Source organism: Epinephelus moara, chromosome 14, assembly GCF_006386435.1.
Source record: "Epinephelus moara isolate mb chromosome 14, YSFRI_EMoa_1.0, whole genome shotgun sequence".
NCBI classification, from domain to species: Eukaryota; Metazoa; Chordata; class Actinopteri; order Perciformes; family Serranidae; genus Epinephelus; species Epinephelus moara.
Genome location: NC_065519.1, coordinates 2,364,868 through 2,388,295, shown reverse-complemented (window position 1 = coordinate 2,388,295; position 23,428 = coordinate 2,364,868). Strand labels below are relative to the sequence as shown.

The following is a 23,428-nucleotide window of genomic DNA, read 5'->3' as shown; positions in this document are numbered from 1 at the left end:
TCTAAGCAGTGTGATACTGGGACAGAGACAGCAGCCTCCAGATGTTGTCAGGTGTGCCAGGTGTTTGGCCTCGTCTATTAGAGCTCCTGAGAGCAGATCATCCAGCAGGGGGCGCTGCTGGACTCTGCCCACTGCAGGAGTGAGACGTCTTCAGCTCTCAGCTCGTCCTCTGTGGTTCTGACTGTGTCTGACAGAGCTGCTATCTCTCTGCTCAGAGCCTCCATCTTCTCCTTCATCATCTGACTCTTCTGCTCCTCTTCCTCCCTCAGTGCAGCCATCCTGGCCTCCTCTTCCTCTTCTAGAAACTGGTGAAGCTTCTTAAACTGCACCTTAATCTGCCTCTCTGTGCTTCGGGCCTGGACCTTCATGTGTTCTGCTGTTTGTTCAGACTTCACTTTAACTTCCTCAGAATCTTTTGACTTCATCAGAGTCTCCTGAAGCTCCTTCTTGTGTTGTCGTTCAGCTTCATCGACGAGTTTGAATCTGTGGTTGGTGTGTTTCTCTGAATCTCTGCAGATGCGAGAACCTTTGTGACACTCCTGTAAGGCGTCACACAGCTTCTTTAAGGCCCCGTTAGGAGTTGGTTTCTCTCTTCAGCCAGTCTTTACAGAAGCTGTGGTCACATAGCAGAACAACAGGATCTCTAAAGACGTCCTGACACAACAGTAGAGATCCTCTCTGATGGTGAAGCATTAGGATTTCTGCAGCAGTCAGCAGATCCAAGCAGGAAGTGAGTTGTGTTTCCCTCCCTCCTGCCTCAGTTACTTCCTCCCTGAGTCTGAGTGTGATTCATTTAGCAGCTGGATGCAGTTTCACACCTTCAGTGCTCCTCCCTGTGCCTGTCCCCCCCCCCCCCTCAGCTCAAGTCACAGCTCAGTGACAAATGTAAAGCCTACCATCTGTCTGACGGTCAGTCTCCTCTCACAGTAATAAGCTTGTGTCCTGCTTTGTCCCACATGATGTCATGAGAGGGGTGGAGCCTCAAAGTTAGAGTTAGATCTTGGAAAAACAGAAAAGCAGAGAGCTCAATATAAACAGAAAACCAATAAAGTATCAGTGGTCCCCGACCTCCACCTGCAGAATGTGAAATTAATACGTAACTACCTTAAATAGATCATAATTCTGTCCTAAAGTCCTAAAACTCCTTCATGAGTTTGCATTTTAGCACTACGGCTTGAAGTCAGTGGGTTTTTATGATGACGACTTTATGGCAACCAGAGGTTCAAGAGATGTTCAAGGATGCTACTGTGATGTTCGACATGTTTTTACACGAGGGACTGTTCATAATTAATAAAGCGCGAGGGGGTGGTGCTAAAAGGGGGTGGTGAGTCAAATAGGGGAGGGGCTTACAGATTTAAATGGTTGTATTTTGTATTTATTCAACAGTCGATTTTTAAAGAAAAAATAGCATGTATTCGCTAAAAATCGGCAAAATTACACCATTTATCAGCCAGAAACTGTAAAAACTGGGGAGGTATTAAAGGAAATGTCCACTTCAGAATGAAAACACAGACAGTACTTACTGACCCTCATGTCGACAAGAAGTTCAGTGTAGTTTTTTAATCCACAAAACTTGTTGGGGGGTATCGGAGGATAACAGCTAGCTGGAAAATATAATAATATAAATATTGAAGTGCATGGAACCCACATTTTGAAAATGTAATGAAACTCCGCTAATGCATTTCAAAAATGTCAGAACGGCTCGTCTGTCGTAATCCAAGTGCCCTGAAACTGTGGCATGCAAAACTGGCGTGAAAAGACGTAATTTACTCCACTTTTATAGCATCATTTCTCACCGTGGTCAGTTAACCTGCAGGCGTGCTGTGTTTACATGGCAACTTGCGCAAGACTCAAGAACGTTCAGAGACGTTCTCGAGTCTTTTCAAGTCAGTTTTGCATGCCGCGGCTTCAGGGCACTTTGGTTATGACGGACGAGCCGTTCTGACGTTTTTGAAATGCATTAGCGGAGTTTTATTACATTTTCAAAATGATTTTGGACGTGGGTTCCATGCACTTCAAGCGTATGGAAAAATCCGGCTAGCCGTTATCCTCCGATAGCGTATGGAAAAATCCGGCTAGCCGTTATCCTCCGATACCCCGAACGAGTTTTGTGGATTAAAAAACATCACTGGACTTCTTGTCGACATGAGGGTCAGTCAGTACTGTCTGTATCTTCATTCTAAAGTGGCCACTTCCTTTAAGAGGAATATTGGATTTCTCTGGAACGCTAACTTTTTAGCACATTAGCTAACGTTAGCTTCCATAGCAAAACAAACAAGTGTGGTCCTCCTTTGTAAGATTGGCTTCCTGTGACATCATCCATCCACTGAGTGAGAGCATACGGGTCGGCCAGTCTGGTCCCGTTGGTCAGTGTTTACTTATTCAAGTAACACTGGCGGTCCCGGAGAGTGAGTGACCTGACATGGTGCGTTGGTAAATTCAGTCTGACGCTCTACACTAAAATGAGAGCCCTGTTGGTGGAAGAAACGCAGCGTTATATTTCTACATGAATGAACCAACGGTTAAGTTAATCACACATTCACTCCGCTCGGCGCTCTGCTGCTCCGTCTCCACAGACAGAGTGTCCAGAGTGCGCTCTGCCACTCTGAGAGTGCGCTGCTCTGGATAACCCAACGCTACATTCAGACAGCGCTCCCAATTTATCAACGCTCCAGTTTGTGTCAGAGTGCGCTCCCACACTAGGGCTGGCTGGAGAATCGTTTTGACTCCAGCTAAGCCCCGCCCACTAATAACTTCACACTGTTTACTAACAGTAGAAGTGTCTATGGCTGAAAATGCTCATGATAAATAAAGAAGAGTCCCTAACAGCACAGTGTGTAGCTGAAGATAAATGATGTGACAGGAAGTGAGTTTTAATTTTTTTTTTTATTTCTGGAGAGAGTGGGGGAGGGGAGACCCTCGACCCCAATCCCCCCCCGTGTGGCAGACCCCCCCCCCGCCCCCCCCCCCAGTGTTGACTCCATGTTTACAGCCCTGCACACATCAGTTACACGTTTGCTTTTTCTAAACTTCAAACTGCTCAGTAGGAGCAGCAGTAAACTGAGTCACTCTGCTGTTTATCCCACCTCACACTGTTACCCTTTGCACACACACTTTCGAGTAGGAGTGTGTGTGTGTGTGTGTGTGTGTGTGTGTGAGCACGTTGCATACCGAGTGAGGAGCTCAGCCACAATAGAAAGCATTGAAGCTTTGAGGCAGGGTGCACGCGGTCGGTCGGTCGGTCAGCTCCGTGTTTTTCCTGCTCACTGATCTTTGATCCTGATCAGGCTGCTGATCGATCACTCAGAGCTGATCACAGGAAGCTGTGTGCATTATAAACTAATCAGAGAAGAAGCCGGAGCTACTTAAAGGATCTCAGCAGAGTGTCATGGATCAGAGCAGATCAGATCCTCCTCAGCTCTGACTGACATGTTTCACTGCAGCAACGCTTTTATCTTTAACTGAGGACAAACTACAGACTCAGACATGTTTGACTCCAGATGTTTCACCCCGTGCTGCCTCTTAGTGCTGATCTCTCAGTGTCTCAGTATAAACGTGTCGGATCGGGACGGACAGACGTTTCTAACGGATATTTTACGGTATTTCGGTGGGAATGACTCAATCAGTACAGAACACCTGAGCGACTTACTGCAGCTGATATCAGAGAGGAGATCTGAGGCTGTGACTGAAGGAAACCCTCTGTCAGACCAGGAGGTGAGCACATCTAAAACATATATACTCTCTACTGTTATTAAGGATCAGTTACACCAGTGCACCAGTTTATAGTGTTAAATATGAACTCACACCAAGTTTACACAGATTATTTATAAAGAAAACTAAACTAAGAACTTAACTTAAAATGTCATAAATAATGAAATCATCATTCTATAGTGATTAAAACTGTATTAAATACTGGAAACATTCTGTTTTTATTGTATTTGATTGTGTTGTAATGTGTAGATATTTGTAGTTAAATGATTGGACTTATTTTGATTAAATACATTTTTTTTCGAATATTTCTTTGTTTAACAATAGTTTTTACTTTTTAGATGTTATTTTTGCATTTAAATTTATAATAACAATGTAACTGAAGTCCTTCAGTACTGTTTTATCTCCACTCTATTGTTTTCTGCTTTACAGAATAATTAGGTGAACTCCATGATACTTTTTTATATTTTAATATTCATATTATATTCATAATATATACTTCTAAAACTTAACATGCTAGTTAAAAACATTGTGATGTAGCAAAAGGCAGATATTTTATATTTTTAAATTTCTAAAACTTCATGTGTTAGTTTTATACATTGTAATGTAGCATGAGGAATATATTCAGATTTTTATATTTAAATTTATATTTATATTTCTAAAACTTAACATATTAATACATTATAACATAGTATACAGAATATATTCATATTTTTATATTTTGTATTTTTATTTAATATTTCTCAAACTCTACTCATCAGTTTTATACCTTTTAATGTAGCATAAAGCGTATATTTTATATTTTTATATTTATATTTCTAAAGCCTTACATTCGTACTCTGATACATTGTAATGTAGCATGAGGTGTGTATTTTATATTTTTACACTCCTTACATACTCAAAATATTATACATCTTTTATATTTATTTTATGTTTTCATATTTATATTTTGTTTTTCTAAAACTTGATATATTAATATATTGTAATGCAGCATAGGGCACATATTTTATACTTTTATACACTTTACATACTCAGCATGTCATGCATTTTTATATTTATTTATATTTTATATTCTTATATTTATAATATATTTATATTTGATATTTCTTAAACTTTTTTATACATTGTAATGTAGCATATTATACATATTTTATATTTTTAAATGTTTCACACTGCAGCATAATGCACACTTTACATAATGGACATAGTTTTTATATTGTAATGCATCATACAGCATTTATTTTACCTATTTAAATGATAAATATTGCAGCATAATGCACATATTTTTATTTTAACATTTTTACATACTTTCATGGTTCTTATTTCTACCTCTACAGTTCTCTGTGTTTACATCAGAGTGACATGGATCAGTGAAGTATTTCTGTTTTTATCCACTGACAATAATAAAACTTTATTTATAAAGCACATTTCATACAAAAAGATTAAAAATACACATTAAAGACGTCAGATGTGAGAAAACCAAAGCTCAAAGGATTTTAGAGACAAAAACAGATTTACAAAGCTGTTTGAAGTCGTCTCTGTGTCCCTCAGTGTCCCTCAGCCGACCAGATCTTGTCCCACTTTGGGTTCAGTAATGTCAGCCAGCTGACTGTGGGACATCTGGGGAGGATCTGTCCCGCCGTGTTGACCCAGGTGCTGCTGCCCTCCTGCCCCTACACCGCCCCCAAAGCTCTGCAGCCTGCCGACTACAGCGGTGAGTTGCTTCATCACATCGTGGCTTTATTTGTTGATGCAGATAATTCACAGTTCAGGAGGGTTTGTTGGATGAGGTCTGGCTCAGAGTATGAGACAGTCGCTGTGGACGGAGGAGAGGACGCTCCTTTAAGAGCCTGTAAACCCTAAAAACAAGAGGAGGTGGGCTTGTGTCTGATTTAAGGTTCAGGTCTGACCTCAGAGGGGTCAGAGGTCGTCCCCACAAACTGGAAACTGTCTGAAAAAATCCCCTGAAGCAAACTAATAAAACCAACGACACCAACTCTTTCTTTTACACTTATTTTCCTCAGTTCAGTACTAAAAGAAGCAAACGACAGGAAATGTAAAAAATAAGATAGTGTTGATTGTTGTGATGATTTATTCACATCATTGAAACAAAACCCATGAAGTTGTTATTTGATCATGACGACATAAAGTCAACAAACATACTGACTGATAATGAAAACAGAAATCTGAAAGTATGGAGAGAAACTGACCTTAATTCACTTCTTTCTTAAAGGAACAGTGTGTAAAGTCCCTTTTCCACTGCACAAACATGTGGCCCGTTAATGTGATGGGACAAGTTATGATCAGCATTCACACACAGGTCAAATGACTCTGCAGTAGCCGTGAGTGTCTATCAGCTCCGTCTCCGATAGGCACTGATGAAAACACAGACGAACACCCTAATTTTAGCCCCTTTACCGGTGAGATGCAACGATGCATCATCACAAAATACCGTCTGTCTCCACCCAAGCAGCTCAAACATCGATACAAATTAGTCTGCACCGAGTTTCAAAGAGAGACCACATAAGTAAGAGTGCTTTCACACCTGCCCTGTTTGGTTTGGTTCAATCAAACTCCACGTGGTTTGCCCCCTAAAGCCTAGTTCACATTACACAATTTTCACCCTGATTTGCGTCGCGGAGACGATCGTAATCTTTTCAGTGTTCATACCTGCCGACGTGTGTTTCTGTCATCGGGAGTCTCGCCAACTGCATAACGACCTGTGTGTGCACACCACAAGATTTCTCCACCGAGCCCTCGCTGACAGAGATAACAGATAACGCGGTGACGTCACCAAAGTTGGAGACGACACATCGTAAAGGCATGGATATTCTTCCCAGTGTTGAATCAGATCTGCCTCCAAGGACAAGCCCAGAAGAAGCAACTATCATGCGTCTAAATAACTTATTAGACGGATATATATAGAGGAAGGTGACGTTTAGAGAGCAAGCCCAAATAAGCAACTCCACTTTAGAAACAAGCCCAAAGTCGCGGCTAATAAGTGGACCTGGCAACCCTGCGGCTTGTCCTCCTCACATTTCTACGGTGGCTGATGCTATATTGTGAGTTGCCCTATCTAGAGCCAGTGTTTGGTTTGTCCGTTCTGGCGATACAACATAATGGACTGTGGCGACCCGTCACTGTTTTTCCAGCAGGGATAGAACCGTGTAAAAACAGTTGTTTTTACTGAGACATCGCTGCTTGTTTTAACAGGACAGCAGCACAAACAGTGGTTGTTTTCTAGAGAGACATCACTGTATCTTCCACTCATGACTTATAAATAAAGTCATATCCGCAGTAATCTGCTGTAAACGAGCCGTAACACTCACCTCATGTCCTGGATTGAGTCACACAGACCTGCTGACCTCTCAGACTCATCGCCAAACGCTCCCTCCTCCTCCTCGGTGCTGTTGACACAGTCACAACCAACTGTGACTGTTGTTCAGAGTGTTGTCGATGATGCATGCTGGTTCTTCATCGGCCTCATGAGCAGAATCTCCCCTCTGAAAATAAATAGATGATCTCTTTTGTTGAGTTAAACATGTGTTTGGTGACTCTGTGGTAATAAATGTGGGTTTCATCATGATAGAGGAGCTGATGAAGAACTGGCTCTGCCCAAACAATGAAAAACAAAACCTGTGTGTTCACAATGAGCATCAATTTTTTTGTTTTTTAAGGAGACCTGTCAGTTCATTAATTTTAATTTCTATCACACAGTTGTGGTGTGAGAAAAGTCAGCTCAGTCTTTGCTTGCTCACTAGCTAGAAGGTTAAACACACTAATATTTACTTTTACTACCAGCAGATATTTTTTACATATTAAGTTCTGGTTTCATGCAAATGTCATTGTGTATCTGAGGCTAATTTAGCTCATAAACCTGTTTAATGCTGGCTGACAGTGTGTTTAACAACAATTTAACTATAAATGACACGAACAACCAACAAATACAAGAAGCTTGTGAGCTTGTGTGCTGAGGAGCAAACAGAAAGAATTTCTTCACACATAAATACATTTTGTCCTGTATACATCCATTTTTCTCTGACGGAGTGAGCAGCTTCAAACTTACTTCTGGCTCCAAAAAAGCCAAGATGGCGATGGCTGAAATTTACCAACAAACAACAGAACTGGTTGTTTTTTTAACAAGTGTTCCCAGCAACTATTTAGGCCTCAAACGTGGTTCAGCAGGAAAACTGAAGCTCAGTTGGCTGTTTCTAATGCCTCCATGCCGGCGATAGCAGAGACCAGAAATTCCCTGGCGAACACATTGAGGAAATTTCCTGCAAATTTGGCACAAACGTCTACTTGGACTCATAATAAGATGATTTGAAATTAGTGGTCAAAGGTCAAGGTCAGCATTACCTTGCAATGGTCTCTCAAGAACACCTTGAGGAATTACTTAAAATTGGGCACATACATCTTTGAGTCGAGGATGAACTGAGTAGAATTTGGTGATCAAAGGTCACTGCGACCTTGCCTCCGTCATATTTTCATGAACTCGATATATCAAGAACGCCTCGAGGGAATTTCCTCAAATTTGGCACAAACGTCTACTTGGACTTACAATGAGATGATGAGAAATTAGTGGTCAAAGGTCACTGTGACCTCATAAAACATGTTTTTGTCCATAACTCCAGAATTCATTCACTAATTCTGACCAAGATTTGACACAAATGTCTAACAGGATAAAATAATGAAGGTCAAAAGGTCAAAGGTCAGCTTGACTGTGACATCATCATGTTTTAACATCATATCTCAGGAACAGAAGGGGAGACATTTGGTCAGATACTGAATTGGTGACTCTAATCCTGAACCTGTGCTGATTGTATAGATCTTCTGTGTGTGAAGCATCCATGTTTTCACTGACATGGATGGAGACTGTCACAGCAGAGGACGTCTCTCTCTAAAGTCTGAGTATCTGTCAGACCTCAGAGGTCTATGAAACCAGTCAGATGTGTTTAACGCCCCTAAAACCGTGGCCTCAGATCGAGTATTTCTACCTCACATTGAATATTCATAGTTTAGTAAGCACAGTGCAAAAGAGTTTAAGAGAAAAACTAATCTGATGAATCAGATGATTGATTTGCTAGCCAACGAGCTGTAACCTAAACAGATGATTAATCAAATGTGTTATCGGTCTTTTCTCAGTTATCAGAGTCATCTGTTTTCAATCACTGCCGTCGAGGAGCTAGATTAAAAGGTGTTTTATTGCCTTATCTATTAGTGTGATTATTTATAGTTTATTTCTTTAATGGCACCTGGGTAAGAGCTTTCCAGGAATCTGGGAGTGTGAGCTTTCAAGGACCTGGAGCGTCGTCCAGGAGGCAGCAGGGTAAAATAGTTTGTGACCTGGGTGAGATGAGTCACTGATGATGCTTGTGGCCTGATGAAGACGTGGGGTTCTTTAAATGTCCTGTAGTGATGGTAACTGCATGCCAGTGATTTGGTGTCGTGACCTAAGACCCTCTTGATATCTCTTGATATCAACCAACACTGTGAGAGTTTGGTACAGGCTAGCTTTACAGTTTACAACACAAAGGGACGAATGGACGTTCCAAATGCAGTTTGAATGATAAAAATCTGTTCAGCCGCTGTGGAGATATCAATGTCTACAGTCAAGAAAACTGTCTCACCCACAAACGTGCAATGTCCACTCATCAGAGCCACAGCCAATAAATAGGCGTGACTACTGCAGAGTCATTTGAGCGGGTGTGAATGCACACATCACATCAAAAAGCCAGATGCTAGCAGGTTTGTTTTGTGCAGTTGAAATGGGGCCAAAGGAGGCAGGCTGAGAGGAAGTTCATAGATTGAACCCAGGGCAATAAAGCTCCAAGAGCAGAGGATCTCCAATATGGCCGCCAATAGATGTCCTGTCCTGATGTCCTTAAATCCCCTGCAGTGATTCAGATCTGTTGTTTTAAAAACATTCCTGAGGAAAAATATCTGCAACAAGTGATGAGTTTTAAAGTTCAAGCAGCAGCAACAAGTTTCTAATTTATAGAAGAAGAACTGATAGGAGAGGATAATGATAATTAATTCAACTTTAACTGAGTTAATAAAGAGAAAAAGCTCAAAATAACAGAAACTTAAACGTCTCTTTCCAAAACAAGCCTCAGACACATCTCAGCAATGAGCTGAAAGCTTTAAAGATCTCAACAACATTTATCCCTGTAACATCAGTAAGTGTGTATCGTTGCTTTCTGCCGTGACAGTGTGGGGTTACGGGTTTCTGGCGGTCACTGTGATCAACCTAGCCGCTCTGCTCGGCCTCTTCCTCATCCCCTTCACCAAGAAGCCTTACTTCCCCAAAGTGCTGACCTACTTCATCGGCCTCGCCATCGGGACGCTCTTCTCCAACGCTGTGCTCCAGCTCATCCCAGAGGTTTGTGACAGGTGTTTTATAAATGATCTAAATATTGTTTACACATCAGCTAACACGCTGTTCTCCTGTTCATCTGCAGGCTCTGGGTTTTGATCCTAAATCCGATAACTACGTGGCCAATGCAGTTGGAATATTTGGAGGGTTTTACATGCTGTTCTTCGTGGAGAAGGTCCTGAGATTGGCTCTGGGGTTAGAGCATCAGGTGAGGTAACACACAGCAGTGAGTGAGTTTACTCGGTGCAAAGCATTTTTCTTTTATTGCAGAGTAATATCCTTTATTCCAGTTGTATAAATGCCAGATAATCATCCCAGTTTATCAGTGACTTCAGCTGCTAATTAGTGACTAACCTGAGGGCACTTAGACTTTATGGTAGTGACGTGCATTATTCATCAGTGTTGTCATCGTTTTGGACGTGGGTCATCGACGCAGTAGGCGCAGACTGTGACCTTCAGTCAATATAAGTTTTATTCTAGCAGCACAATATCCTGATATTAACTTTAACAGGGGGATTAAAATCAGGAAACAGGCAGGAAGCAGAATAAAAGTCTCAGATTATGTCCAGTAGTTTGGTAGATCATCAAGAAAACCACCTGTGTCCGGTGCTGTTATGGTTTCCTGCCATATATCTATAAAGACAATATGTTGACGAGTAAAATATTTTAGAAACTTTGGACCTTCCAGCACATCAAGAACTCCGACATCGCTCCGATGACGTCCAGGTAAAATAGGACAGTTTCGCCGGTGGCTTCATCACCATCATAACCTGATGAAGTCATGGGCAAACTGTGTTGTTTGTAACATTTCAAATAAAGACTAAATTAAAAGAAGAAGTAATTCAGCTCTCCTGTGTTGCAGTGCATCTAAGTATTTACTATCAGTCTGATGTTTCCTGCATCACTTGCACAAGTCTGTACTTTGGGCATGTGCTGTTAAATTAGTATTTTATTTAACTTTATTTATGTTACATGCTGTACTAAGATGATGAACATTGTAAACATGATACCTGCTAAACATCAGTGTGTTAGCATTGTCATTATGAGCTTGTTAGCATTTAGCTTAAAGAACTTCTGCTAGCTTGGCTGCAGACTTTTATGCTCACCATTCACTGAAAGACTTTGAAAAGACTTAAGTGTGAGTCCCTCTGACATCTAAAGTATTTAGTCACACAGTTTAGGATTTTTGCAAAGATCTCACAGTGACTATTTACAACTAGATTCCTTTTGAGATTATTTCCCATTCTGCTCCTGGTGAAAAATATGACACCAAACTCCCTTTAAGAAATGGGACATTTTAACAAATCCTTACGTGGCCGCAAAAACACAAAAGTCTAGAAACACAAGATAAAAGGCGTCACATGTCAACAGTATTCTTGTCAATTTGGCATCAGTATAATCCATAAAGATAACTGTATTTATGTACAAACTTAAATTTTGGATTTTACTGCCTCAACTCTCTGCGAGCTGTAGGGCCTATTAGACACGCCCTGTTTTGTGGTTGTAGTCCTGGGAACAACAAATTACAAGATGAGACCCAACCTGAAAGTTACACTCGTCTGATACAGACATTAAAATATAAACTTGCTTTTTAGATTAATTGTTAGTATTTTGCCACCATGGAAATAAACTCACATTAGCTTGCAAAGGTGAGCTAACTGTTAGCTATGGCGCTAGCTGCTTAGCATTAACTCCTTGATCAAAACAGAATACTCTAACGTTAACTTTCATTCCTGCTTGCTTTAGAAAGGTCACTCCAAGAAAATGTGTTCTGTCTTTCCATTGTCAAAGGGACAGTGACTCATAGATGTTTGTCTCTGGCTGCCAGAGTTAGTGGACTAGCTTTAGCGCCCTAATATTAGCATGCTAACATTTGCATGCTAGTATTAGCGCGCTAGCCTTCAAACTGCAGCCCTATTTTTTTCCAGGGTTGTGCCCGGAGATAAAAAGTATTGCGTAATGAAAGTGAGGCTTATGGGGAACTGATCTAAAGCACATGACAAACCAAGAGCACTGTTTTTGTGGTGGCAGTGGGGGAAGTTATTAGATAATCAAACAATTGATATGTAGAAAACCGTGCTACATGATACACACACTTGTTGGCAGTTGTGGTATTAGAAGTTTCTACTGACTTTTTAAACTTTTTTTGATGTGTTGACTGGCTGAGGCAGTTGTTGTCCCAGGGCAATCATGCAAAATGTTGTTCTCAGGACAACAACCACTCGCCTAAATCAGGATGTGTGCTGTATTAGTGGGAGGAGACTGGGAATGAGAGGTGAAGTGTTTCAAAAATTAAGATTTGTCACTACAATAAGAGCTGGTTGGAGGATCTGAGACATGCCGAATGAAACACCGACTCTTGTTCACTCCACAGAACAAGAGAAAAGACTTGTTCACATTCGCCGGCGTCTCCTCCATGTTTACTTCCTTCCTGTTGGTGCTGGAGAGAGCACAGCTATTGGTTGTTGACGGTGTTCACATCATCGAACTTCAGTATTTTCATGAGCCAAGACTAAAAACTTATGATAATATTAAACATGTTTGATTTTATCGGGACTTTGAGACAAGAAAGTAACTGACTTAAGACAGCTCAGAGGTTTATAACCACCTTTCACAAAACTCTCATACTTCATAGCAACATTTGAAATTTGTCTGCAGCAGTGAAATTGCTTGAAAGGTTGTGTCAGTCTGGCATTGTGCAACTGTATTTCATTCTACATTCATACAGTAGCATATGATGCTCCCCAGTAACACCAGTTTATACTGATTCAAGTTTCATTCAGTCACTGGTAAACACTTCCCTGCAGGGCACCAAAAGAAATAAAAGGTACAAATTGAAAACTAAAGCTGACTTTGAAATTTACAAGTGAAATTTGAAAGGTTGTTGCTCAGTTTTGAATCTTTACTGTTCAGTATTTGCAGTGTACCCCTGTGTCGCTGACTTTAAATTTAAAAAAAGAAATCTTATGAGGAGTTACCCCCTCAGGTTATCATTTCATTGAACCTACACAGTGTCTCTTTCTGTTCACCAGCTGACTTCCTTTGTCTCTCTCGTCTTCAGCACGGCCACAGCCACTTCACTCCTGCAGAGCCGCCTCAGGAAAACTCCCTGCACAACGGAAACGTTCTGGAGAAGAAGGACTCCATCGTTCTGACCAGCATCAATGTCATCGCCACAGACAGGAGCAGCCCGAGCCCAGAACCAGTCACAGATTCTCAGGTACCAGTGCCCTCGTCACGTCACTTTGAGAATAATACTTTAATTTTACCGTGAGGGAATTTTTTCATATCTGGCACAAACATCCACTTTCAGTCTGTGATGAACTGATTAGAATTTGGTGGTCAAAAGTAAAAGCTCAGCGTGACCTTGCATTCTTCTCGTTCTTGTGAATGCAATATCTCAAGAAGACCTTGAGGGAAATTCTTCAGTTTGACACAGATGTCCACTTTGAATCAAGTATGAACTGATCAGAATTTGGTGGCCAAAAGTCAAGGTCAGGATGACCTTGCATTCTTCTCATTCTCGTGAATGATATCTCAAGAAGGTCAAACATCCAAACATTCACTTGGACTCAGTGATGAACTGATTAGGTTTTAGTTGTCTAGGGTCACTGTGACCTTGCATTTATCTCATTCTCCTGAATGCAATATCTCAAGAACACCTTAAGGGATTTTTTTCAAATTTGGCACAAATGTCCACTTTGTGTCAAGAATAGGCTGATTTGAATTTGGTGGTCAGAGGTTACTGTGACCTTGCTTTTGTCTCATTCCCGTGAATGTGATATCTCAAGAGGGCCTTGAGGCAGTTTCTTCAAATTTGGCTCAAACATTCAATACTAATATAATATATAACATTATATTAGTATTGTATTATATTATAATATAATATATAATACTATTCAAAGTTCATGTGCAACATCCATCTCCCTTCATGCTTCTGCAGTTTGAACTGTGCAGCTAGCCCTCTCCAATCTTTTACAGTGTCTGTTTATATATTATTATAGAGAGGTCAATGAAACTAAAATCAGCAAAATATTAGACAAATTAACTAACTCAAAATCCCAAGATGTCTCTAACTTGGACACAGCTTTTATTAAGCAGCATAGTTCCTCTATCATAAAACCATTAACTCATTTAATAAATCTTTATATAACGTCAGGCAGGTTTCCAGATCAATGGAAAACAGCTGTTGTCTCTCCCATTTTTAAATCAGGGGACACAGACCAGCTATGCAATTATCGTCCAATCTCTATACTCCCTGCAATGTCAAAGATTTTGGAAAAAGTTGTGACAGAACAACTAGTTGATTATTTAGAGTCGAACCAACTTCTATATCCTGAGCAGTTTGGGTTTAGACATAAACACTCCACAGAAACAGCAATTTGCTCTTTTGTCGAAAATCTGAAGTGTCTTATGGATGGGGGTAATGTCGTGGGTGCAGTGTTTCTCGACCTAAAGAAGGCGTTTGACACTGTCAACCACGACATCCTGCTATCAAAGTTATCTAAATTAAATTTTTCCAAACAAGCTCTTAGTTGGTTTGCTTCCTATTTACATTCAAGAAAGCAATGTGTGAGGATTGACCAACAAAAGTCTGCTCCTCAACAAAATAAAATTGGCATTCCTCAAGGCTCAATCCTGGGGCCGCTGCTCTTTAGTCTTTGCATTAACGACCTGCCTGAAAGCTGTCTGGGGGCTGGTTGTCAGCTTTATGCAGACGACGCAGTCATATACGCGTCAGCTAAGACATCAAGTGAGGCAGCGGAGATNAAACTAGCATTAGCTATAATCTCTGTATGCAGAACATCAGTCACATTGACTTGTTTGAAACGAGTGGAAGTGTTACTATGTTAACCTGCATTGTCCCTATCAAATAAACTAAATTAAATTAAATTAAATTAAAGAGACACAGGACCCTGGAAATATACCAAGATCTACTCTGTCTGCACACACGCCACGTTAACCCACACAGCAGTCACCCATGTTTTATCTAATGATAAGATAAGCTCGTAAAGCAGCGAGCTTTCCCTGAATTGTTATCTTAATTAATCATGCTTGATAGAGATTTGCTGTCCACCTCAGTCCTCTATCACAGACACACCTGACAGGAATGCATCGAGAACTATAAATACATGACTGATTTAAAAACATCTTATCAGACAGAATTTACACTTTGAGTCATGACAGAGTGAAACTGTGCCACCGTGAGCAATATTTGTCTAAAGAAGATGAAGCAGCCAGAGAGTGTTTATATTCTAATGTGGTTTGGACACACTTCTTTGTTTTTACACATGTACGTTTAGTTTTTAGAGTAATTTATTGAGCTGTTATCGGTGACATGGAGCGATTAGAGCTGCTGTTAATGTTTAACAGTAAGATCTCTGGAGTCATATGGAGGAGTCCCACTCTCAAGGGATCAAAATACTAAACAAACAGACATGCTGGTGTCACAGAGGGACGAAGGCCTCAGATCCTTCCCCTCCTGGTAAATGCTGGAATTGTCTGGCTGGAGGACAAAGACTCCTTGTTTGTCGGCGGCTAATAAAAGGGGCATTTTGTCATTGCAGAGTATCTTTAACCAGGACCCAGAGGCTCTGTGTATGTCCGCCTGTTCTCAGGTTTCCCATTAAAAACACTCGTGCCATTATATTTGTAATTGAAGAGTTCCACTGTAAATGCTGCACTTACCTTCAGGGGAAATATTTCCTGGAGTTTGATTCGGCAGTATCTCTGACATTTTGTGGATCCAAATAGACAGACTTTGTTGGTTAAAGGGTTTGGTAAGTAAGATATTTAGCCATGGCAGCAACTGCCTGTTGATTGGTAAAACTTTTGGAGGGATTGCTGTGTGCAGACATTCATGATCTCCAGAGGATGAATCCCTCTGACTCTGATGATACCCTGACCTGCTGTATCTCAAACACCACCATGAGGTTTTTATGTGAAATATTTTTGGTACGGTGCCTGTAGAGTGGCAGGCTGGGGTAGTGGTTCCCATTATCAAAAAAGCAGACCAGAGGGTTTGCTCTAACTATCAGGGTATCACACTGCTCAGCCTCATGGGAAAAGTTTACTCCAGGGTGTTGGAAAGAAGGCTCCGACCAATTGTCAAACCTCGGATTCAGGAAGAACAATGTGGATTCCGACATGGCCGTGGAACAGTGGATCGTCGTGGTGAAGAGGGAGCTGAGCCAGAAGGCAAAGCTTTCAATTCACTGGTCCATCTCCGTCCCAACCCTCACCTATGGTCATGAGCTCTGGGTAGTGACCGAAAGAATGAGATCGCTGAAACAAGCGGCTGAAATGAGTTTCCTCTGTAGCGTGTCTGGGCTCAGCCTTAGAGATAGGAGAAGGAGCTCAGACATCCAGAGGGAGCACATCCAAGCGAAGGATTTAAATATCTCGGGGTCTTGTTCACAAGTTAGAGTAGAATGGAGCATGAGATGGACAGGTTGCTTGACCGTCGTGGTGAAGACGGAGCTGAACCGGAAGGCAAAGCTTTCGATTTACTGGTCCATCTACGTCCCAACCCTCACCTATTGTCACGAGGCATCTGATCAGGATCCTCCTGGGCGCCTCCTGTTAGAGGTGTTTAGGGCACGTCCCACTTGTAGAAGGCCCCGGGGCAGACCCAGAACACACTGGAGGGATTATATATCTCATCTGGCCTGGGAACACCTCGGGATCCACCAGGAGGAGCTGGAAAGTGTTGCTGGGGAGAACATTTAGGCTTACTTGGTCATGGTTAGTAAAAGACCAGTAACGGGCGACTACAAAAACTCAGATTTAGTTTTTTGTTGGTCTTGAACAGTGGTCTGCAGCTTGGCAGGTGTCTCGCCATCCATCATCTCCTACATCTGCAGACAGCAAAGTCAGCTCAGAAACGACATCACTTTAGAAACGCTGACATGATCCGTAGTAATGACGATCATTTACTGTTCCTGTCATATGGCAGCTGATCTTGTCCTCTGCTCGGAGGGTAAGACCTTCCCAGACGTCATTATTTTTACTATTTGTGGTCATTTCTGGCTGCTCTTCTTCTTCTTCGAGTTAGCTGCTAACTGCAAACAGCTACTTTTTAAATCTCCCGTGGTGGGTCGCCCACATAACACGTCTTCAAAACATCACACACATGCTGCCCATGATCCTGTCCTGCCAGCTGTCCCATTTATAGAGACATTGTTTCGGCACTGTTACTACCTGGGATGCCAACTTAAAGGCGAGACAACTCTGTCCCCCGGTTCTGTGATTGTACCTTTTATACAGAGCGGCGAGACGCCATAATGGCAAGAAAGAGGCTATAGATACGCTCTGAATATGATATACAGTCCCCTTAAAGATCACCCTCAAAGCTGTTGAGTCTTTGTCTTGCTTAAAATTTACGTTAAAAAATCTCTTAGCACTGAAGTCATTTAAAATCTGAATGTGTTGTTTGTTCTCTAGTTTTGACTATTGAGGAGAAAACGTATTGATCAGATACCAAAAGCAAAATGTTCAACTTTGTCCTTAATTTTCTGGACAATTTGAACTTTGATTTTTAAACATCATTGTGTGTTTTATCTTTGTGGCTCACTGAATCCACATTAGGTCACTGTTTGCTCATCTCTCTCCTCTGTGGTCTAATGTTATCCTGTCCCCTTAACCATCTCATGTGTCCGACAGGAAGTCAAGATGTGCTACTGGCTGCGTGGACAGCGCATCTCCAGCATCAAGACAGTGGCGTGGATGATCACACTGAGCGACGCTGTGCACAACTTCATCGACGGCCTGGCTATCGGCGCCTCGTTCACTGTGTCAGTGCTGACGGGGTTCAGTACGTCCACTGCCATCGTGTGTGAGGAGTTTCCCCATGAGCTGGGTGAGGTTATCTTCTAGCCTGTTCATTACCAACTCCTTCTGTGCAGCCAAACATTATTCAAACCCATAAAACTTTATTTAAACTCTGATGAAGATCCCAACTTTCCCAAAGATCCTTAACTGAACTGATGACACAAGACATCCAGAATATCTCCATTTGATGGCGCAGTGCAGCAGTAGTTCATCAGGTTTGAATATTTAAATCAGTGTCAGAGGGATCCCAGTTCAAACCCCAGGGTGGGGGAGCCTTCCTGTGTGGAGTTTGCATGTTCTCCCCGTGTCAGCGTGGGTTTCCTCCAGGTGCTCCAGCTTCCTCCCACAGTCCAAAGACATGCAGGTTAATTGGTGACTCTAAATTGTCCATAGGTGTGAATGTGAGTATGAATGGTTGTCTGTCTCTATGTGTCAGCCCTGTGATAGTCTGGTGACCTCTCACCCAGTGACAGCTGGGACAGGCTCCAGCACCCAAGTGGTTACAGAATGAATGAATCAAATACATTCATGATGTTTGTGAATTTAATACATTATCAGACCTACTCTTTAAATATTGCATTACAGTTGGTGACTCAACATTTGACTTGGGACCTGTGTACAAAGACTTTGACTTGCTTGTAACTTGCAAAACAATGACTTGGCCCCAGCTCTGGTTTCAAGGAATGAAAAGCTGGTTTTATCTTTTTACATCAACTAAAAGGGCCATTAGAAATCTGATCTTTATCGACCTCTGCTGACGCTCTGCAGAACTGCACCCAAACTTTGATTTTTCTGTGTTTCAAGTCCAAACACTGAAGAAATTAAAACACAGAAACCCCTGTAACAGTCATGTCGGCAATAGGCTGTTTTGCTTCCTGATATTTTTGCTCTTCCTTATAGGGGAGACCGGGGATGATTGTTACACTTTTTGTTTGAGCAAGTGTAACTCAGTGGTTTTTTTTGTTAGAGCGCTTAAATTTTGATATGTGGTACCCATATTTGTTTGCTACAAATAACACACACTTTGACCTCTACTACACCATCACAGATTATGGAAATTAATGTCAAATACAAAGAGGTGTATTGTTACAACGTACCCCAGTACCGGGGTGAGTTGTAACACTAGCTGGGGATGGATGTAACAATTAAATTATTGTGCTTAAAAAAGATTCACAATAGGCTAAATGTATTCAAGCACTTTAATGAATAATAAAGAAGGAATAATAAACTTGTAAGAATACAATAATTATAATATTAAAATAAATAGAAATGTATAACATAAATACAAAAAAGGTTGACGTTTGAACAGCATTTGAACAGTTGAACAATAAACACTTTCGAAGAGTAACTATTATCTGAGCAAACTAAGGCATAATACCTATAGCCTATTTTTAATCTGATTGGCAGTTGTGGCAAATGTAGATGTCCTTGCCTGGGGTGCAGGCTTCGTGGGCCCAAAATCCACACTTTTTAAGAACTGTTACAACCCTCCCCATGCCTAGCAGCCATGAAAGAGCTAACAGTTTTTAGCATTTAGCTTCAAAGCTAGCACTAATGAAACACATCAAATTAAACTAGAGAAACTACTACTTGAACCTATGTAAGTGAAACAATTGTACATACAACACAATGGACACTATGCAAAAAACAATTGTGATGAAAATGTTTGGTTTCTCACCTGAAAAACTGTTTTTTGGCTCTAGAACAGACAAATTTGGACTCAGAGACATGCGGCTTCACCAGTGAGCTCCAATTGTAAATGGGCATGGACTATGCTGATGATGTCACCACAGCTCGTTTCTAATTGGCCAAACTGAGAGTGTTACAACTATCCCTTTGTTACAACCATCCCCAGTCTCCCCTACATAAATGAGTTGGATAATATCAGTGCAGGTTTAACCCTCGTGTTTTGTTCTGTCTGCAGGTGACTTTGTTATCCTGCTGAACGCTGGTATGAGCATCCCTCAGGCCATTTTCTTCAACCTGCTGTCAGCGGTGTCGTGTTACATCGGCCTCGTGTTCGGCATCCTGCTCGGGAGCAACTTTGCCCCCAATGCAATCTTTGCGATCGCAGGAGGAATGTTCCTGTACATTGCACTGGCAGACATGGTGAGTGACCTGAGGACAGATACGCTACATGTGCAGGCCGCTGAGCATTTTTTATATTTATAAATCTGATCTTTTTTTTTTAGTGTCATTCTGTATTTTGTTATCGTCAAAAGATCCCATGGAAAGACTGTCTCTCCTTGTCCGTGACACTCAGCTCAAAGCCTTTTGTTTCTTCCTGAAGATTTAAATCTTTAAAGGTCCCACATTCTGCTCATATTAAGGTTCATACTTGTATTTTGGGTTTCTACTCAAACATGTTTACATGCTCAAAAACATAATTTTCATATTGTTTAACCCCTCGTTTTCTTTATAGAAGGTTTCACTGGAGTTACATTGACAGGCACCACTTGTGCTCATTTCAAAGCAGACGAGAAAAGCAGTCCTTTCACAGTGGTGGCCGTGCGGCGTCAGTTTGAAATGCCACCGGAAAATGACGTAACTGAGGGAGGTGAAAAGCACCTATAGGGTGGGAGGGAGGGGAGGTGGGTGGGTCCAACAACACCGGACTTTCACCAAGAAGGCCGGTGTTTGCTTCCTGTAGGCATATGGAGCCAAACCATGATGGGTTTTTTTTAAACCTAAAAACAGTACAAAAGACACGCACATCCCAACGTCCAGTGGAGTGGGTGCTGGACCAAAGAAACATCTAGCAAAGTAAAACCTGTCTAGAAGGACTGTAATGTTGTTTCAGAGAGACATTTCGAGCCACACGTCTTCTACACGGATTTATTTGTGCGGATTTATTTGGTTTTTACTTTTTTTCTAAACCTAACCACAGGCTTCTGTTGAACAAGGAAATAAATGTAAAGACAAGGTGTTTTACCGACGCTGTAAGTTTATTTTGAAAAACATTGATTTAGTATGCATCTAACGAGCACAGACATTTCCTGTGAGAATGGAAGTGTATTTCGAAAACAGACAATGCATGTAACAGGCGTAAACTGACACAGCGTCCCAGAACATCAACAACCGACACACCCAGGGTATCCAGCACGTTATATGTGGACGTGAACGTAAACCAGCAGCGTTATGTGATGTAATAAAATCATAATAAATATATAAATTCCATGTATTTTAAATATGATGAACACTGTTGAAATACACAGAATTTAAAAACAGCAATTACAGAAACTTAATTAAAGTAAATCAGGAAAATTTTATGTGCCACATTTTCATAAATTATTACTCAGTTTTATTTAATATAATTACATAAACGGTACTTTTTATGTCGTGACAGGAGCCATTATATTTTGGGCTTGTCTGTCCTTTGGTGCCTCAAATTTGGCATAAACGTCCACTTGGACTTCCAAATGAAGTGTTTAGAATCTGGTGGACAAAGGTCAAATGTCAGTGTCACTGTAACTTCACAAACCATGTTTCTGGCTACAGTGAGGCTTCGGGGAGGGTCAAAATGAAACAAACAAACAAACAAACAAAACACCAAAGTCACACCCCAGTAACCCCCCTCCTGATAAATAAAGAACAGTCCCTTGGTGATTAAAGGTGTGCAGACGCATTTGGATACACAGGGAATTATTGTTTGTACATTTGGATCTGTTTGTTGGTTTTGGTCTCTTCGTTGGATTTGTTTACAATAAGACAAATATCCTAAAAATAATGACCTCTGTTTGACCTCCACGAGGTCACCCTGTCATGTTTAAACCTGATCTGTTGACATCAGCAGTCACATGATAGAAATGTGGTTGTTTTTCCAGTTTAACTTTGTGGGAACAAAATGACTGCAGCTGCATAAATTAACTACAACTTCCTGTTCTTATATTGTTACTTCCTGTTACTGTGAAACAATGAAGCCATTGTATTTCTGATTGTCTGACTGTCTTTCCACATCTCAGTTTCCAGAGATGGACAACATATTACGGGAACAGGAGAAGACTTCCACCAAGGTCGTCTTCTTCCTGATCCAGAACGCCGGGCTGCTCACAGGGTTCACCATCATCCTGCTCATCACCATGTTCGCAGGAGCCATCAAACTGGGCTGACGGAGGAACTGGAGTTTAAATAATACGAGCTGCTTCTCTTTCTGCTCACTGGGCTGGGCGGGAAAATGAATGTAATGTGAATGTTTTGTACAAACAAAACCAAAATGATGCTTTTATATCCTCTGACTATCACGTTAGTTTACTCCATAAGAAGGGAAAATCTTTACAATCATTTAATGTATGAACTCTTAGTCAAATTGTGTTTTTGAGGAGACAATAAATTATTTTTTCAGTCTTAATATGAAGTGACATATCTCACAGTTATTGTTCCTCACTGGTGCTGCGGTGTCAGCTAACACCAGCTGTGTTTATGTGACAACATGTGACGGCAGCAGGGTTTGACCTCTGAGTTCTGTGACCTCTGTGACCTTCGCTTGTTATTTGAGTTTGTCTTTCTGATTTTTGTCACTTTGCATATAGTTTGTATTTTGCTGTCGATCAAATTTTAAACACTGATTGTGTCACAGGACAACAAAAATCAACACAACATCAAATGACATTTACAATTTAAAGTGTTTGCTCTCAGCCACGTCGCCGTACATTGTTTGTATTAGTCATTGTTTTAGTTTCTCATGGTTTTATTAAATTGGCAAATAAAAAACAATAACCAACAAGAGACGCCACGAATACCGAAGACAAATTAAAGAAACTTATCACCAATGCAAATGGACCGATGTTCAGTAATGTACTTTATTTTATATATTCTGTTCAATTCTCTTAAAATTATATTCTCTTTGTAAACACTTTTTTTTACCTTATAAAACCAGCTGGTAAATTTCACAAGTTCTTTATATTATTTTGTGGATTTAATTTAAAATGCTTTTTTAAAAATTACTTTTTAAGCTGAAAAAAGTAAATATATGCTGTCTTTATGGCACACAGGACTCAATGACTGATTTAATAAATAACACTACAATTTTATTGTATTAATAATTACTGTTATTATACAACGATGCATACTTTCAGCTGATTTTTCAGCAAGTTGATTTGGTATTTGGGGTCAGTTGCAACATCTGACTTCTTCCATTCAAATAAATATTGTGAACAACATGTCATATATGTTTAAATGGTTTGGGTAATTAGCAAACAGATCTAAGTTTATTATATAACAATCTGGTTGGTGTAGTCTAAATACACTCACCAGCCGCTTTATTAGGTACACCTTGCTTGTTGTTCCCTTAATTCTTGGTGTCACAGACTCAACAAGGTGCTGGAAACATTCCTCAGAGATGTCGGTCCATATTGACATGATGACATCACACAGTTGATCCATGATGAGAATCTCCCGTTCCAGCACATCCCAAAGGTGCTCTATTGGACTGAGATCTGGTGACTGTGGAGGCCATTGGAGTACAGTGAACTCATTGTCATGTTTGAGATGATGTGAGCTTTGTGACATGGTGCG

General features: G+C 40.9%; 1 protein-coding gene across 1 annotated transcript; it reads left to right on the top strand.

The window, feature by feature from the left end:
* Positions 1-3,161: 3,161 nt before the first annotated feature.
* On the top strand, positions 3,162-22,262 carry slc39a8 (solute carrier family 39 member 8). Its single transcript, XM_050062148.1, has 8 exons — positions 3,162-3,714; positions 5,260-5,422; positions 9,921-10,090; positions 10,170-10,292; positions 13,146-13,304; positions 17,747-17,942; positions 19,839-20,023; positions 21,877-22,262. Exons 1-8 carry the CDS (start codon positions 3,487-3,489, stop codon positions 22,021-22,023), a joined length of 1,371 nt encoding a protein of 456 aa, XP_049918105.1. The 5' UTR covers positions 3,162-3,486; the 3' UTR covers positions 22,024-22,262.
* The last annotated feature ends 1,166 nt before the right edge of the window (positions 22,263-23,428 follow it).